Source organism: Oncorhynchus masou, chromosome 32 (assembly GCF_036934945.1).
Source record: "Oncorhynchus masou masou isolate Uvic2021 chromosome 32, UVic_Omas_1.1, whole genome shotgun sequence".
Classification (NCBI taxonomy): domain Eukaryota; kingdom Metazoa; phylum Chordata; class Actinopteri; order Salmoniformes; family Salmonidae; genus Oncorhynchus; species Oncorhynchus masou.
The window spans coordinates 5,750,521-5,770,591 of NC_088243.1; the positions used below are offsets into that span (position 1 = coordinate 5,750,521).

At 42.4% G+C, this 20,071-nt stretch overlaps 1 protein-coding gene across 1 annotated transcript in view; it reads left to right on the forward strand.

Annotated features, from left to right (window-relative positions):
* LOC135525499 (angiopoietin-related protein 7) overlaps positions 1–20,071 on the forward strand; it is a 62,085-nt gene that overhangs the window by 18,110 nt on the left and 23,904 nt on the right. The window contains exons 3-7 of the mRNA XM_064953171.1: positions 7,662–7,896; positions 15,076–15,213; positions 15,534–15,627; positions 16,333–16,455; positions 16,618–16,813. Coding sequence (XP_064809243.1) covers positions 7,662–7,896; positions 15,076–15,213; positions 15,534–15,627; positions 16,333–16,455; positions 16,618–16,813 — 786 coding nt within the window. The remainder of the gene's footprint in view (positions 1–7,661; positions 7,897–15,075; positions 15,214–15,533; positions 15,628–16,332; positions 16,456–16,617; positions 16,814–20,071) is intronic.

Here is a 20,071-nt window from a genome sequence, read left to right on the forward strand (position 1 = left end):
CTGCACTCCCTTTGGAAAATCTGACCACGATGCCATCTTGCTCCTACCATCTTATAGGTAGAAACTCTAACAGGATGTACCAGTGACTAAACCATTCAACGCTGGTCTGACCAATCGGAATTCACGCTTTGATATTGTTTCGATCACGTGGACTGGGATATGTTCCGGTCAGCCTCAGAGAATAACATCGGCCTATATGTTGGCTGGATGGATCGCTGCATTTTGCCGTGGATGGATGGCAGCATTTGCACAAAACTGAAACTGCGAATCACCGTTTTTAATCATGGAAAGAGGTCTGGAAATACTGAATTTAAACAGTGTAGTTATTCTCTCCGCAAGGCAATCAAACAAGTGAAATGCCGGTACAGGGACAAAGTGGAATCACAATTCAACGGCTCAGACACGAGACGTATATGACAGGGTCTACAGGAAATCACGCACTACAAAAACAGCCACGTCACGGACACCAACACCACGCTTCCAGACAAACTAAACACCACCTTTGCCCGCATTGAGGATAATACAGTGCCACTGTCGCGGCCCGCTAACAAGAACTGCACCCCACCCCCTCCTCCTCCGTGGCCGATGTGAGTAAAATATTTAAACGTGTTAACTCTCGCAAGGCTGCTGGCCTAGACGGCATCCCTAGTCGCATCCTCAGCATACGCAGATCAGCTGGCTGGTGTGTTTGTGGACATATTCAATCGCTCCCTAACCCAGTCTGCTGTCCCCACATGGTTCAAGATGGTCGCCATTGTTCCTGTACCCAAGATGGCAAAGACAACTGAATTAAATGACTACCGCCCCGTAGCACTCACTTCTGTCATCATGAAGTGCTTTAAGGGACTAGTCAATGATCATATCACCTCTACCTTACCGGCTCCCTAGACCCACTTCAGTTTGCATACCGCCCCAACAGGTCCACAGACGATGCAATCGCCATCACACTGCCCACTGCACACTGCCCTATCCTATCTGGACTAGATAATACCTATGTAAGAATGCTGTTCATTGACAACAGCTCAGCATTCAACACCATAGTACCCTCCAAGCTCATCATCAAGCTGGAAGCCCTGGACCTCAATCCCGCCCTGTGCAATTGGGTCCTGCACTTTCTGACGGGCCGCCCCCCAGGTGGTAAAGGTAGGAAACAACATACCCAACTCGCTGACCCTCAACACTGGGGCCCCACAATGGTACGTGCTCAGCCCTCTCCTGTACTCCCTGTTCACCCATGACTGCATGGCCGACTCCAACTCAATCATCAAGTTTTCAGATGACACAACAGTAGTGGGCTTGAATACCAACAATGATGAGACAACCTACAGGGGTGCTCGGAGTGTGGTATCAGGAAAACAACCTTTCACTCAACGTAAACAAAACAAAGGAGATGATCGTAGACTTCAGGAAACAGCAGCGTGAGCACCCCCCTATCCACATTGAAGGGACAGCAGTGGAGAAAGTGGAAAGTTTTAAGTTCCTCAGCGTACACATCAACGATAAACTGAAATGATCCACCCACACAGACAGTGTGGTGAAGAAGGCGCAACAGCGCATCTTCAACCTCAGGAGGCTGAAGAAATTTGGCTTGTCACCCAGAACCCTGACTAACTTTTACAGATCCACAATCGAGAGCATCCTGTCGAGCTGTATCACAGTCTGGAACGGCAACTGCTCCACCCACAACCGTAAGGCTCTCCAGAGGGTAGTGAGGTCTGCACAACGCATCACTGGGGGCAAACTACCTGCCCTCCAGGACAACTACAGCACCCGAAGTCACAGGAAGGCAAAAAGATCATTAAAGACAACAACCACCCGAGCCACTGCCTGTTCACCCCGCTACCATCCAGAAGGCGAGGTCAGTACAGGTGCATCAAAGCTGAGATAGAAGCTGTTCTTCAGTCTCTCCATCTCAAGGCCATCAGACTGCTAACAGCCATCACTAACTCAGAGAGGCTGCTGCCTACATGGAGACCCAATCACTAGCCACTTTAACAAATGGATCACTAGTCAGTTTAAACAATGCCACTTTAAATAATGTTTACATATCTTACACTACTCATATCATGTGTATATACTGTATTTTATACCATCTACTGCACCTTGCCTATGCCGCTCGGACATCGCTCATCCGTATACTTACATGTACATATTCTCATTCACCCCTTTAGATTTGTGTGTATTAGGTAGTTGTTGGGGAATTGTTAGATTACTTATTAGATATTACTGCTCTGTCGGAACTAGAAGTACAAGCATTTCACTACACTCGCATTATCATCTGCTAACCATGTGACCAATAAAAAGGGATTTGATTTGATCTCTCTCTCCCACTGCTGGCTTGCCTCTAAATCTAAGTAAGGTTGGTCCTGGAAGTAGTGTTGGAGGGCCAGTAGGGGCACTCTTCCTCTGGTTTTCAGATCAAATCCCAATGTCCCAGGTTAGTATTGGGGACATTGCCCTGCGTAGGGTGCTGTCTTTTGGATGGGATGTTAAAATGGGTGTCGTGAATCTCTTGTGGTCATTCAAAATCCCATGGCACTTATTGTAAGAGGTTTTAACCCTGCCTTTCTGGCTAAATTCCCAACCTAGCCATCTAATCGTCCCCTAATTCCTAATTGACAACATATCACTCCTCACCTGTCCACCTGATAGCTGATATGTGGTGAGCGTTCTGGCGCAAATTAGTTGCCAATTTGAGGGTATTTTCGTCCATATCAGGTGAATAGTTTAGAAATTAAAGCACTTTTTTTGTACATTTTAGGGGAGAAAAAGTATTAAGAGGGAAGGACAGAATATGTTTCTAAACACTGCTACCATGATTACGGATAGTCCTGTATGAATCATGCATAATGATGAGTGAGAAAGTTACAGAAGCACAAATATCAGACTCCCCTCTAAAAATGTGAGAGTGAGAGGTTTAGCATGTCTTTGGGGTATGATATGAAATGCTAACCTCCCCTGTTATTGTAATGGTGAGAGGTTAGCATGTCTTTGGGGTATGATATGAAATGCTAACCTCTCCTGTTATTGTAAAGGTGAGAGGTTAGCATGTCTTGGGTGTATGATATGAAATGCTAACCTCCCCTGTTATTGTAATGGTGAGAGGTTAGCATGTCTTGGGGGTATGATATGAAATGCTAACCTCTCCTGTTATTGTAATGGTGAGAGGTCAGCATATCTTGGGGGTATGATATGAAGTGCTAATCTCCCCTGTTATTGTAATGGTGAGAGGTTTAGCATATCTTGAGGGTATGTTATTTGTGTCTGTAACTTTCTCATTCACCATTATTCACGATTCATTCAAGATTACCCGTTACCATGGTTGCATCCACATTCATGTAGATATTCTATTCTTATTTACAATAAAAGTGACTCCAAAATGCACAATACATTATTTATCATTCATTTCTATTTCTATTCATTTCTATTATTATAAAATAATCTGAAATACAACCTAAATGAGCATCAACTGCATCCAACAAGTTTGAAGAGTCGCAAGTTTGATGTAGTCACTGCGTTCTACACATACAGTACCAGTCAAAAGTTTGGACACACCTACTCATTCAAGGGGTTTTCTTTATTTGTACTATTTTCTACATTGTAGAATAATAGTGAAGACATCAAAACTATGAAATAACACATATGGAATCATGTAGTAACCAAGAAAAGTGTTAAACAAATCAAAATATATAAAAAATGTTGATTCTTCAAAGTAGTCACACTTTGCCTTAATGACAACTTTGCACACTCTTGGCATTTTCTCAACCAGCTTCACCTGCAATGCTTTTCCAAAAGTCTTGAAGGAGTTCCCACATTTGCTGAGCACTTATTGGCTGCTTTTCCTTTACTCTGCTGACCAACTCATCCCAAACAATCTCAATTGGGTCAGGTGGTTGTGGAGGCCAGGTCATCTGATGCAGCACTCCATCACTCTCCTTCTTGGTCAAATAGCCCTTACACAGCCTGGAGGTGTGTTGGGTCATTTTGTCCTGTTGAAAACAAATGATAGTCCCACCAAGTGCAAACCAGACGGAATGGCGAATGGCTGCAGAATGCTGTGGTAGCCATGTTGGTTAAGTGTACCTTGAATCCTAAATAAATCAGACAGTGTCACCAGCAAAGTACCTGCACACCACCTCCTCCATGCTCCACGGTGGGAACCACACATGCAGAGATCATCATTGACTATCCTACCGATCCTCGACTTCGGCGATGTCATCTACAAAATGGCTTCCAATACTCTACTCAGCAAACTGGATGCAGTTTATCACAGTGCCATCCGTTTTGTTACTAAAGCACCTTAAACCACCCACCACCGCGACCTGTATGCTCTAGTCGGCTGGCCCTCGCTACATATTCGTCGCCAGACCCACTGGCTCCAGGTCATCTACAAGTCCATGCTAGGTAAAGCTCCGCCTTATCTCAGTTCACTGGTCACGATGGCAACACCCACCCGTAGCACGCGCTCCAACAGGTGTATCTCACTGATCATCCTTAAAGCCAACACCTCATTTGGCCGCCTTTCCTTCCAGTTCTCTGCTGCCTGTGACTGGAACGAATTGCAATAATCGCTGAAGTTGGAGACTTTTATCTCCCTCACCAACTTCAAACATCTGCTATCTGAGCGAACCGATCGCTGCAGCTGTACATAGTCTATAGGTAAATAGCCCACCCAATTTTACCTACCTCTTCCCCATAGTTTATATTTATTTACCTTTCTGCTCTTTTGCACACCAATTCTCTACCTGTACATGACCATCTGATCATTTATCACTCCAGTGTTAATCTGCTAAATTGTAATTATTCGCCTACCTCCTCATGCCTTTTGCACACAATGTATATAGACTCTTTTTTCTTTTTTTCCTACTGTGTTATTGACTTGTTAATTGTTTACTCCATGTGTAACTCTGTGTTGTTGTCTATTCACACTGCTATGCTTTATCTTGAACAGGTCGCAGTTGTAAATGAGAACCTGTTCTCAACTAGCCTACCTGGTTAAATAAAAAAAAATCCGTTCACCTACTTTGCGTCTCACAAAGACACAGTGGTTGGAACCAAAAATCTCAAATTTACACTCATCAGACCAAAGGACATATTTCCACCGGTTTAATGTCCATTGCTCGTGTTTCTTGGCCCAAGCAAGTCTTGTCTTCTTATTGGTGTCCTTTAGTAGTGGTTTCGTTGCAGCAATTCGACCATGAAGGCCTGATTCACGCAGGCTCCTCTGAAAAGTTGATGTTGAGGTGTGTCTGTTACTTGAACTCTGTGAAGCATTTATTTGGGCTGCAATTTCTGAGCCTGGTAACTCTAATGAACTTATCCTCTGTAGCAGAGGTAACTCTGGATCTTCCTTTCCTGTGGCGGTCCTCATGAGAGCCAATTTCAACATATTGCTTAATGGTTTTTGCAACTGCACTTGAAGAAACGTTCAATGTTCTTGAAATGTTCAGGATTGACTGACAATGTCTTACAATAATGATGGACCGTTGTCATCATAGCGCTTGATGGTTTTTGCGACTGCACTTGAAGAAGCTCTAAAAGTTCTTGACATTTTCCGGATTGACTGACCTTCATGTCTTAAAGTAATGATGGACTGTCGTTTTTCTTTGCTTATTTGAGCTGTTCTTGCCATAATATGGATTTATAGGGCTATCTCCTGTATACCACCCCTACCTTGTCACAACACAACTGATTGGCTCAAATGCATTAAGAGGCACACCTTTTCATTGAAATGCATTCCACCTCATGAAGTTTGTTGAGAGAATGCCAAGAGTGTGCCAAGAGTGTGCAAAGCTGTCAAGGCAAAAGGGTGGCTACTTTGAAGAATCTCAAATATGAGGAAAAAAGACTGCCCTTGATAGTATCACTGCTCTGACTAGTATCACTGCTCTGGCTAGTGTCACTGCTCTAAAAAGTATCACTGCTCTAAAAAGTATCACTGCTCGAACTAGTGTCACTACTGTTGATAGTATCACTGCTCTGGCTAGTGTCACTGCTCTGGCTAGTGTCACTGCTCTGGCTGGTGTCACTGCTCTTGATAGTATCACTGCTCTGGCTAGTGTCACTCCTTTGGCTAGTGTCACTGCTCTTGATAGTTGCAGTGCTCTGGCTAGTGTCACTGCTCTTGATAGTTTCACTGCTCTGGCTAGTTTCACTGCTCTTGATAGTGTCACTGCTCTTGATAGTATCACTGCTCTTTAATAAGCGTTACGTATCGCCCTCACGGCTTTTGTCAGCATCTCAAATATAAAATTTTGATTTGTTTAGCACTTTTTTGGCGACTACGTGATTCCATAGTTTTGATGCCTTCACAATTATTCTACAATGTAGAAAATAGTAAAAATAAAGAAAAACCATGGAATGAGTAGGTTTGTCCAAACCTTTGACTGGTACTATATATATATATATGGGACGAAATGCTTAACTTTTCACCACTTTAATTCACATATAAGTGAATCTGTCACATAAAATAGGGGAGACTATCCACAAAAAGTGCTGTAATTTCTAAGCAGTTCTAAACAGTGAAAGTTCCCTCAAATGAAAGATGGCAGTCTGCACTTTAACCTCATAGTCATTGTATAATTTCAAATCCAAAGAGCTGGAGTACAGAGCCAAAACAACCAAACATGTGTCACTGTCCCAATACTTTTGGAGATCACTGTAAGTCCAATTAATTAATTACACCTACTCCCGCTCTCTCTCCCTCCCCCTTCCTCAACCCCACACACTGTCCCCTCTGTCTTGAATCCAACTCAGCTCTTTATGCCAATGGTAGCTTCCCCTCCCTCCCTACTCTTCCCCTGTGTTGTAAGTGATCTTAGTCAAGGCAGGCACCTTTAAATCCTGGTATTTAAGACCTGCTCACTGCAGGTGGTCATATGAGACCCGGTCCTAGCATGACCAAGACAAATCATGACGTGAACATTTTAAGCAACACATGACAATGTTTACAACCCTCCCTCTCACTCTCTAACCCACCTCCATCCCTCTCTACCCTCCCTCTCTCTCTATCCAACCTCCCTCTATCTTTACCCTACCTCCTTACCTCCGCCCTCTCCCCCCACCTCCCTCCCTCTCTCTCTTACCTCCCTCCCTCTCTACCTTCCCTCCCTCATGTCCCAACCTCCCTCCCTCTCTACCCTACAGCCCTCTCTCCCCCACCTCCCTCCCTCCCTCTCTCCCTCTCTCCCCTCTCTCCCCCACCGCCTTCTCTCCCCTCCCTCCCTCTCTCCCGCTGTACCCCACCACCCTCTCTCCCCCACCTCTCTCTCTCCCTCTCTCCCCCACCACCCTCTCTCCCCTCTCTCCCCCACCGCCTTCTCTCCCCTCCCTCCCTCTCTCCCGCTGTACCCCACCACCCTCTCTCCCCTCCCTCCCTCCTTACCTCTCTCCCTGATCTATTTAAATGCTACTTTGACTCTGAGTGTTGTAGGTAAAACAATGTTGTATTTATGTTATTTCATTTACCAAGCAATAAATCATGTGTTATCCAATTTATCAAAAACCTACTGATTACTATCCCTCTGTCTCTCCCACACTCCTCTCTTCCAATATCCCCCCCTCCACTCCTCTCTCTCTCTCTCTCTCCCCCTCTCTCTCTCTCTCCCTCTCTCTCTCTCTCCCCCCCCTCTCTCTCTCTCTCTCTCTCCCCTCTCTCTCAGGGTGAGGAGAGGAACAACGTGAACGAGTCTTTAGAGGAGCGTTTCAGAGTGCTGGAGCTACAGTACGCTGAGGCTGACAGCCTGTTGCACACCCATAGCTCCATCCTGTTTGATCTGCAGACTCAGGTCCGGAACCTAACCATGACGGTGGAGCGAGTGAAACGCAACCCCGGCTGTATGATCAACATCGTCAGGACCAGTCCTCTGCTCAGCGCCCAGGAGGCCCTTCACCCAGGTGCACACACACACACACACACACACACACACACACACACACACACACACACACACACACACACACACACACACACACACACCAGTTGAAAGTATACACAAATACAATAATATATTGTATTACAAGTTGTATTTATTTTGTAAATTAGAATATGCAAATGAGGCATATTTGCATATTAGGCTAATCTGTTTTTTGACACATTGCTTCAGGACAGAATGTTTTTATTATTGTGATAATACACTCAATGGTCAGAATTTTACACATCAGTTTAACAAAATATTGTAATTTTCATGGAATTATAAAAAAAAAAAACACTATTCACATGTATGACGGATGCATATTTTGCATATGTTTACACATAAAAGGACACAAGATATAAAACAAAAGCCTCTGTAAAAGTTTGACTATAAGCCCTAAGAACCATGTGTAGAATAATGGGAATATATGTTCTTTGAAGGCTGAGAAAAATGAATTGGCGTACCCGGAACATGTAATTTTGAGAAAATGGATTTTCCATAAATATGACCATTTATGTCACATTAATTAAACTAAATTAAAATAATGAAATTATTCATATAGCACTTCAAAACTGACAAATAAACATCAAATACACCTGTTACCAATACATTAGCACGTTTAATACATTAGCACGTTTAATACGTTAGCACGTATAATACATTAGCACGTTTAATACGTTAGCACGTATAATACATTAGCACGTTTAATACATTAGCACGTTTAATACGTTAGCACGTTTAATACATTAGCACGTTTAATACATTAGCACGTTTAATACATTAGCACGTTTAATACATTAGCACATTTAATACGTTAGCACGTATAATACGTTAGCACGTTTAATACGTTAGCACGTTTAATACGTTAGCACGTTTAATACGTTAGCACGTTTAATACATTAGCACGTTTAATACATTAGCACGTTTAATACATTAGCACGTTTAATACATTAGCACGTTTAATACGTTAGCACGTATAATACGTTAGCACGTTTAATACGTTAGCACGTTTAATACGTTAGCACGTTTAATACGTTAGCACGTTTAATACATTAGCACGTTTAATACGTTAGCACGTTTAATACATTTGCTTCAAGCAATAGAGCACATATGTCAGAGTCAAGGCCCGCGGGCCACATCCGGCCCGCGAGAAGGTTTTTTACGGCCCCTGGGATGATCTTGATTTATTATTAGAACCGGCCCGCAGACCGCAGCAAGCCGGCAGCCCGCAGATCTTTTACACGCACCAATACTACATTTCCCACAATGCAACGGTGACGCACCGAGCAGTAGGCTGCTTCATTTCAATATTTATTGGCACAGCAGTCGTCAGCATCACAGTAAAATTAACTTTCAGATACCCATCAAAAATGGCAAAACGGAAGGTGGACACTGAGAACCGGGGTTTCAAACAAGGTGGGAGTCGGAGTATATGTTCACGGAGGTAGCTGGAAAACCTGTGTGTCTTCTGTGTGGAGAAAGTGTGGCGGTACTGAAAGAGTATAATCTGAGACGACATTATGAAACGAAACACGCGGACAAAAACAAGAATATGGACATGGAACAAAGGCTACAAAAGGCAGAGGAATTAAAACGAGGCCTCAAATCTCGACAGGCTCTGTTCAAAAAGCCAAATCACAAGGCCAGGCTGCTGTCAAGGCCAGTTTTATTTTGGCAGAAGAGATCGCTAAATCAGCCCGGCCATTTACGGAGGGGGATTTCATCAAAAACTGCATGATTAAAGTTTGTGACGAAGTTTGCCCAGAAAAAGGCAACTCTTTTTAAATGTGAGTCTGAGCAGAAACACCATTGCCGAGAGAGTAGACCAGTTGTCCATCAATCTAAAAGAGCAGCTTGTGAAAAAGGGAAAAGATTTCATTGCATATTCCTTGGCTGTGGATGAGAGCACCGACATTTCTGACATTGCCCAGTTGTCAATTTTCATCCGCGGAGTGGACTCCAGCCTAAGCGTGACAGAGGAGTTTTTGGCTTTACGTCCTATGCATGGCACAACTACGGGGCATGATTTGTATGAAGAGGTGTCAAGATGTGTAAATGAGATGGAGCTGCCTTGGGAAAAACTCGTGGGTTTGACAACCGACGGAGCACCTGCGATGTGTGGACACAGGAGCGGACTGGTGGCGAAGATACGGGAAAAGATGCAAGAGGAAACGCGACAGGTGAGCTGACAGCTTATCATTGTATCATACACCAGGAAGCGTTGTGCGGTAAAGCCTTGAAAATGGAGCATGTAATGAGCATCATCACGCGCACAGTTAACTTTATCAGAGCCAAAGGTTTGAATCACCGCCAGTTCAAGGCATTTCTGACGGAGTTAGAAACGGAGCATGGTGATTTGCCTTATCACACAGAGGTGCGATGGCTAAGCCAGGGAAAGGTGCTTCAAAGATGTTTCGAGCTTCGTGAGGAGATTTGTCTGTTCTTGGACAGCAAAGGGAAAGACACAACACAACTCCGAGACGAAATGTTTCTGTGTGAAATGGCTTTTCTGTGTGACATTACGAGTCATCTGAATGCAATGAACTTGCAGCTGCAGGGTCGGGATCATGTCATCTCTGATATGTACAGTACAGTGAAGGCATTTAAAACCAAACTGACTCTGTGGGAGACGCAGATGCGGAAAGAAAATTTGAGCCACTTTCCCAGCTGCCAGACCATGAAAGAGAAGCTCTCTACCAGTGCGTTCCCGAGCGCACAGTTGGCTGATAAAATAGGTATGCTTGCCGCTGACTTTCGACGCCGATTTGCTGACTTTGAAGCACAAAAAAGCAGGTTGGAACTGCTCGGTAACCCATTTGCTGTTGACGTGGAAAGCTCACCACCAAACCTCCAAATGGAGTTGATTGACCTCCAATGCAATGATGCACTGAGGGCAAAATATGCGGCAGTGGGTGCTGCGGAGTTCGCCCGTTTCCTCCCCGACACAATGCCCCAGCTGCGCATCCAGGCTGCTCAAACGTTGTCTATGTTTGGCAGCACATACCTGTGTGAACAACTTTTTTCTTTGATGAACCTGAACAAAACATCACACAGAAGTCGACTTACTGCTGAACACCTCCACTCAATTCTGAGGATTTCCTCAGCTCAGAGCCTTACCCGAACATTGATGAACTTGTGGAAAAGATGGGACACCACCAAGTATCACCCTCAACCTCAAACAAGTGAACATTACTGTGCAATCACATATTTAGAGTTTTTACTCAGTTCAAGTTTAAAAGTTAAAGTTTAATATTTGTTTTCACTGCATGTTACTTCTCCTTAAACAAAGTGTTGTTTTTGATTAATAGATTTTTGCACTTTATTTTATTGTATTTCAATCCAATTATATTTTAAAAATATTTCAGTTGAGTGGATGATAGAAAATTGCTATTATTGTTTTTTTCTTTGAAGTAAATTTAGCCCACTTTTGCTAAAATAGAAAATATAGGCTACTGATGGTGCCTTGAATACCGGTTTCTTTCATTTAATGTTCATGTTATGGGGATTTTTATATAAAGGAAATTTGTCTTTTGTGTCTGTTGAAAATTAAAGATTACTGACAGAGCCATAAGAAAATATTGCTTTATTTATCTGATCATATTGGAATATATTTGTTAGGTTTTCAGTAGGTTCAATTAGGTTCACTAGACTATATGCGTCATTTAAAAAATTTTCAATGAACATTCGAACAGTCCGGCCCTCGGCTTGTAGCTAAATTTTTTATTTGGCCCTCCGTCCATTTGACTTTGACACCCCTGCAATAGAGCATATCCTTTGAATACTGGTCTGTTGGGCAAATATGCCGTTTTGGGCAAATTCTCATATTACTTTTGTATGGCTGTTGAAATGTGCAGAACATGAATTAGCTATGCCTGCCCCATATGCAAGGCCCTGTTTGAGTTGTTGCTGTTGACGCTTTACTTTGTTGACTGTGCCATGGGACCTGGGCCTACGCTTGGCAAACTCCAATGAAGCAGCTCGCACAACTCCTCTCTGATGGCTCCAGTGTCACCAAAGTGCTGTCAAGCCACCATTTGTTCATCACATGTGTTGTAGCAGTGGCTCCCTCATTGAACGTGTCTACTGCCATACTGGCTGCTCCGTCAATAAGGTATTTGCCCAAGAAGACAGTTTTGGGGCATCGCAACCATATTGCCGATTTTGTAAATTGTCTGAAATTATAGAAGTTAATAGTTGCAAAATATCCCAAAATCTGAAAATTGTCAATGGAAGGAAAATCCCAGTCTGTTAAACAGCTTCTTAAGGCTAGGCGTCCTGCTAGCGGGACAACTTCAGTTGAAACTGGAGGGTGCGCAATTAAAATAAAAAAAATCATAAATATTATTGATATTAAACATTTAGGAACATACAAGTGTCTTATATCAGTTGAAAGCTTAAATTCTTGTTAATCTAACTGCACTGCCTGATTTCCAGTATTACAGTGAAAACATGCCATGAGAATGTTTGAGGACGGCATCCCACATCAAAATATTTTTCACAAATAGCGATTCAATATTCACCTACTTTTTGAAAATCTTCCTCTGATTTGTCATCCAAATGGTCCCAGCTATAACATGTAGTGTTATTTTGTTAGATAAATTCCTCCTTTATAGTCAGTTTAGTTGGTGCCATCAATTTAAGTAATTCACTCGTTCAACATGCAGAGAAAGGAATCCGAAAATCTACCCTAAATTTTGTTTCAACAAGTCAAAATACGTTTCTATTTACACCTCAGATACGCTAAAATATAATGAAACTATACTATTTCTTACGGAAAGAAGCATATTCAATAGGAAACCGATTTTAGCAGGTGCGTCCTGTCTTCATATTCCAAGACTGTGTCCTTGTTCTAAAACTGATATTTCTTATTCGTTTTGGAAGTTACAAACCTGAAACCTTGAACATAGACTACTGACACCCTGTGGAAGCCATATGAATTGCATCCTGGGAGCTAGTTTCCAGTATGCCCTTATACTTGCCATTGAAAGAGCATGGTCTCTCTCACCCCCCCCAAAAAATAAATTTTCTTTGGTTTTTGGTTTTTCTTTGGATTTTCTCCTACCATACAGTGCCTTGCGAAAGTATTCGGCCCCCTTGAACTTTGCGACCTTTTGCCACATTTCAGGCTTCAAACATAAAGATATAAAACTGTATTTTTTGGTGAAGAATCAACAACAAGTGGGACACAATTATGAAGTGGAACGACATTTATTGGACATTTAAAACATTTTTAACAAATCAAAAACTGAAAAATTGGGCGTGCAAAATTATTCAGCCCCTTTACTTTCAGTGCAGCAAACTCTCTCCAGAAGTTCAGTGAGGATCTCTGAATGATCCAATGTTGACCTAAATGACTAATGATGATAAATACAATCCACCAGTGTGTAATCAAGTCTCCGTATAAATGCACCTGCACTGTGTTAGTCTCAGAGGTCTGTTAAAAGCGCAGAGAGCATCATGAAGAACAAGGAACACACCAGGCAGGTCCAAGATACTGCTGTGAAGAAGTTTAAAGCCGGTTTTGGATACAAAAAGATTTCCCAATCTTTAAACATCCCAAGGAGCACTGTGCAAGCGATGATATTGCAATGGAAGGAGTATCAGACCACTGCAAATCTACCAAGACCTGGCCGTCCCTCTAAACTTTCAGCTCATACAAGGAGAAGACTGATCAGAGATGCAGCCAAGATGCCCATGATCACTCTGGATGAACTGCAGAGATCTACACCTGAGGTGGGAGACTCTGTCCATAGGACAACAATCAGTCGTATATTGCACAAATCTGGCCTTTATGGAAGAGTGGCAAGAAGAAAGCCATTTCTTAAAGATATCCATAAAAAGTGTTGTTTAAAGTTTGCCACAAGCCACCTGGGAGACACACCAAACATGTGGAAGAAGGTGCTCTGGTCAGATGAAACCAAAATTGAACTTTTTGGCAACAATGCAAAACGTTATGTTTGGCGTAAAAGCAACACAGCTCATCACCATGAACACACCATACCCACTGTCAAATATGGTGGTGGCAGCATCATGGTTTGGGCCTGCTTTTCTTCAGCAGGGACAGGGAAGATGGTTAAAATTGATGGGAAGATGAATGGAGCCAAATACAGGACCATTCTGGAAGAAAACCTGATGGAGTCTGCAAAAGACCTGAGACTGGGACGGAGATTTGTCTTCCATCAAGACAATGATCCAAAACATAAAGCAAAATCTACAATGGAATGGTTAAAAAATAAACATATCTAGGTGTTAGAATGGCCAAGTCAAAGTCCAGACCTGAATCCAATCGAGAATCTGTGGAAAGAACTGAAAACTGCTGTTCACAAATGCTCTCCATCCAACCTCACTGAGCTCGAGCTGTTTTGCAAGGAGGAATGGGAAAAAATTTCAGTCTCTCGATATGCAAAACTGATAGAGACATACCCCAAGCGACTTACAGCTGTAATCGCAGCAAAAGGTGGCGCTACAAAGTATTAACTTAAGGGGGCTGAATAATTTTGCACGCCCAATTTTTCAGTTTTTGATTTGTTAAAAAGTTTGAAATATCCAATAAATGTCGTTCCACTTCATGATTGTGTTCCACTTGTTGTTGATTCTTCACAAAAAAATACAGTTTTATATCTTTATGTTTGAAGCCTGAAATGTGGCAAAAGGTCGCAAAGTTCAAGGGGGCCGAATACTTTCGCAAGTCACGGTATCTATTGTGTTATATTCTCCTACATTATTTTAACATTTCCACAACTTCAAAGTGTTTTCCTTCCAATGGTACCAATTATATGCATATCCTGGCTTCAGGGCCTGAGCAACAGGCAGTTTACTTTGGGCCCGTCATTCAGGCGGAAATTGATTTTAAGAAAGGGCCTAGCCCTAAGAAGATAACTAGCCCTACGAAGATCAAAACCAGGTGTGACTATTAGCAGATTAAATATTAAACCAGGTTAATCTGTAATCTGTTTAAAAAAAACACTCACAGCTGGTCTTTTTTCTTACCTATTCTTCCTCAATGCTGCTGCTGCTGGAAACACATAATCATTGCAATAGTGTTTTATTTTCTAAATTCAAAATGTATTCATTAAACTCTGTGTGTGTGTGTGTGTGTGTGCGTCTGTGTGTGTGTGCGTCTGTGTGTGTGTGTGCGTGCGTGCGTGTCTGTGACTTCCAGAGGTGCAGCATGTGAGAAACTGTCCAATAGACTGTGCATCACTGTACTATAACGGGGTGTATCGGTCAGGTGTCTACACGGTGGTTCCCTCTCTGAGCTCCCATCCTGTAGAAGTCTACTGTGACATGGACACAGAGGGTAAGACTCACACACACACACACACATTTGATAATAGGGTTGTAAAATTGTGTGAACTTTCCCAGAATTCCCTGGGTTTTCCTGAAAACCATGTTGGACGATTCCTGGAATTACGAGGTGAATAAGCAGGAAATCCTCCAACCTGGATTTTTTGGAAAACCAGGGAATTCTGGTGAAAGTTCACAGAATTTTGTAACCCTATTATCAAATGTGTAAAGCATTCTTGGTACAACATCAGTGACCTTTTCAAGGGCTAGACCTCTTGGTGTAATGGCTGACGTTGGCCTGACAAGCAAGATGTCTCCTGTCTCCTGTGTCAGGTGGTGGATGGACAGTGGTTCAGCGTCGTCAGGATGGGAAGGTGAACTTCAATAGAGGCTGGCAAGACTATAAGGAGGGATTTGGAGAGCTCAGGTATTTCATATTAATTGATTAATTGGCAAGTTAATTAGATTAATCTAATTAGTTAATTCACAGTTAACGGGTTTGTTTGGTAATTGAGTGTTACTCATTGGCCAGACAGATATGAATTCTACTCACTAGTGTTCCAAGGTCTGAATCAGTGTCTGATTTTAGAGGGAAAGAATGAAAACCGGATATTATATTTTTGTTAGTTTTACTGTTAGTTTGTTGTTTCTTTTTATGTATGGGTGGTCCTCCGTACCTTAGTTGGTAGAGCATGGCACTTGCAACGCCAGGATAGTGGGTTTGACTCCTGGGTCCACCCATATGTAAAATATATGCAAGCATTAGTGTAAGTCACTTTGGATAAAAGCTAAATGGCATATATTGTTTGTAAAGTATTTTGCAAAAATTGTGTGAAATGTAGTTTGAATGAAGTTTGTTGTGGTTTAGTTGTGAGATCTGAGTATGAGACTGACTGTAGTTCTAGTTCTCCGACTCTATAATTGAACCCTGTAATAGAACTCTGACTCCCCTGTAATAGAACTTTGACTCCCCTGTAATAGAACTTTGACTCCCCTGTAATAGAACTCTGACTCCCCTGTAATAGAACTCTGACTCCCCTGTAATAGAACTCTGACTCCCCTGTAATAGAACTTTGACTCCCCTGTAATAGAACTCTGACTCCCCTGTAATAGAACTCTGACTCCCCTGTAGGTCTGAGTACTGGCTGGGGAACGAACACATTCACCACCTGTCCACCCAGGGAGACTACAGCCTCAGGATAGACCTGGAGGACTGGACACATCACCACAAACATGCCTTCTACCAGAGCTTCAGGTATAGTAAAACACACACACCTTATCCTACCTGCCTGCATGTGTGAGTGTGTTAACTCTCCTGTGTGTGTGTGTGTGTGTGTGTGTGTGTGTGTGTGTGTGTGTGTGTGTGTGTGTGTGTGTGTGTGTGTGTGTGTGTGTGTGTGTGTGTGTGTGTGTGTAGTATTGAAGATGAGGAGAATCACTACCGGCTGCATGTATCAGGCTACAGTGGGACAGTAGAGGACTCGTTCAGCTGGTACCATGATAAACAGGACTTCAGTACTCCAGACACGGGGGATATCTGTGCTGAGATCTCACACGCTGGCTGGTGGTACCACCAGTGTTTCTATGCCAACCTCAATGGAGTCTACTACAAGGTAGCGCACACACACACACACACACACACACACACACACAGAAAATATTCAGGCCGCTTTACTTTTTCCACATTTAGTTACATTTTATTTAACCAGGTAGGCTAGTTGAGAACACCTTTATTTAACCAGGTAGGCTAGTTGAGAACACCTTTATTTAACCAGGTAGGCTAGTTGAGAACATGTTCTCATTTGCAACTGTGACCTGGCCAAGATAAAGTGTAGCAATTCGACACATACAACAACACAGAGTTACACATGGAGTAAACAAAACATACAGTCAATAATACAGTAGAACAAAACAAAACGCCTATATACAGTGAGTGGAAATGAGGTAAGATAAGGGAGTTAAGGCAATAAATAGGCCATGGTGGTGAAGTAATTATAATTTAGCAATTAAACACTGGAATGGTAGATCGGCAGAAGATGAATGTGCAGGTCGAGATACTGGGGTGCAAAGGAGCAAAATAAATAAATACCAGTATGGGGATGAGGTAGGTAGATAGATGGGCTGTTTACAGGCTATGTACAGGTGCAGTGATCTATAAGCTGCTCTGACAGCTGGTGCTTAAAGCTAGTGAAGGAGATGTGAGTCTCCAGCTTCAGAGATTTTTGCAATTAGTTCCAGTCATTGGCAGCAGAGAACTGGAAGGAAAGACGACCAAAGGAGGAATTGGCTTTGGGGGTGACCAGTGAGATATACCTACTGGAGCGTTACAGACATTGAGAGAAAAAACAAAACAATCAAAACACAATACCCCATAATGACAAAGCAAACAGTTTTATTTTTTTTATTTTTGCAACTATACTAAAAACTGAAATCAAATTTACATAAGTATTCAGACCCTTTACTCAGTACTTTGTTGAAGCACCTTTGGCAGCAATTACAGACTTGATTCTTCTTGGGTATGACGCTACAAGCTTGGCACAACTGTATTTGGGAAGTTTCTCCCATTCGTCTATGCTGATCCTCTCAAGCTCTGTCGGGTTATTTTTAGGTCTCTCCAGAGATGTTTGATTGGGTTCATGTCCGGGCTCTGGCTCGGCTACTCAAGGACATACAGAGACTTGTCGGGAAGCCACTCTTGCATTGTCTTGGATGTGTGCTTACGGGGTGGCAGGTAGCCTAGCGGTTAGAGGCAGGTAGCCTAGCGGTTAGAGGCAGGTAGCCTAGCGGTTAGAGGCAGGTAGCCTAGCGGTTAGAGGCATGTAGAGCTGACAAGGTCAAAATCTGTCGTTCTGCCCCTGAACAAGGCGTTAACCCACTAGGCCGTCATTAAAATTAAACATTTGTTCTTAACCTTTTTGGGATACGGGGCAGCATTTTCACTTTTGGATGAATAGTTTGCCCAGAGTGAACTGCCTCATACTCTGTCCCAGATGCTTATATATGCATATTATGATTAGTATTGGATAGAAAACACTCTGAAGTTTCTAAAACTGTTTGAATGATGTCTGTGAGTATAACAGAACTCATATGGCAGGCGAAAACCTGAGAAAATCCAACCAGGAAGTGGGACACACTTCCTACAGCTTCCACTAGATGTCAACCGTCTTTAGAACCTGGTTTGAGAATTCTACTATAAAGGAGGGGCTCATAAGAGCTCTTTGAGTCAGTGGTCTGGCAGAGTCTTATGATGCGCACTCCCGGCAGAGTTACCTCTCGTTCCAGTGCTTTTCTGAAGACAAAGGAATTCTCCAGTTGGATCATTATTGATGTTTTATGTTAAAAACATCCTAAAGATTGATTCCATACATCGTTTGACATGTTTCAAAAGGACTGTAACGGAACTTTTTGAGTTTTTGTCTGGATGAAGTGTCTGCGCCTCATGAAAATGGATTACTGGGCTGAACACGCTAACAACAAGTGGCTATTTGGACATAAATGATGGAACTTTATGGAACAAATCAGTAATTTATTGTTGAACTGGGATTCCTGGGAGTGCCTTCTGATGAAGATCATCAAAGGTAAGGGAATATTTATGGTGTTGTTTCTAACTTTGTTGATTCCAAAATGGCGGATATTCTTCTTGCTGTTTTGGGTTCTGAGCGCCGTTCTCAGATTATGCTTTTTCCGTAAAGTTTTTTTGAAATCTGACACAGCGGTTGCATTAAGGAGAAGTCTATCTTTAATTCTGTGAATGACACTTGTATCTTTTATCAATGTTTATTATGAGTATTTCAGCAAAATCACCTGATGTTTTGGAATCAAAACATTACTGCACGTAATGCGCCAATGTAAAACTGAGATTTTTGGATATAAATATGCACATTATTGAACAAAACATACATGTATTGTGTAACATGATGTCCTATGAGTGTCATCTGATGAAGATCATCAAAGGTTAGTGATTAGTTTTACCTATATTTCTGCTTTTTGTGACTCCTATTTTTGGCTGGAAAAATGGCTGTGTTTTTTTGACTTGGCTATGACCTAACATAATCATATGTTGTGCTTTAGCTGTAAAGCATTTTTGAAATCGGACAGGATGGGTAGATTAACAAGATGTTTATCTTTCATTTGCTGCATTGGACTTGAAAGTGAAAGTTACATTTCAAAACAAAATAAAAAAAGTTATTTGCACGCTGCCTTTTCAGCGGAATGTTGTCGAGGGGTTCCCGCTAGAAAGGTTAACTGACTTTCCCAGTTAAATAAATAAATATAATAAATAAAAAATTATGGTCATTCTACTGCTGGAAGGTGAACCTTCGCCCCAGTCTGAGGTCCTGAGCGCTCTGGAGCAGGTTTTCATCAAGGATCTCTCTGTACTTTGCTCCATTCATATTTCCCCTCGACCCTGACTATTCTCCCAGTCCCTGCCGCTGATAAACATCTCCACAGCATGATGCTGCCACTACCATGCTTCACCATAGGGATGGTGCCAGAATTCAGGCCAAATAGTTCAATTTTAGTTTCATCAGACCAGAGAATCTTGTTTCTCATAGTCTGAGAGTCCTTTAGGTGCCTTTTGGCAAACTCCAAGCGGCCTGTCATGTGCCTTTTACTGAGGAGTGGCGTCCGTCTGGACACTTTATGGGCTCCCAAGTAGTGCAGCGGTCTAAGGCACTGCATCTCAGTGCTAGAGGTGTCACTACAGATCCTGGTTCGTTTCCAGGCTGTATCACAACTGGCCATGATTGGGAGTCTCATAGGCCGGTGCACAACTGGCCCAGCGTCGTTAGGGTATTTAAAAAAATAAAAAATAAAAATTCTTATTTAAATTTAACTGACTTGCTTAAGGTTCAATCAAATAAATAAAA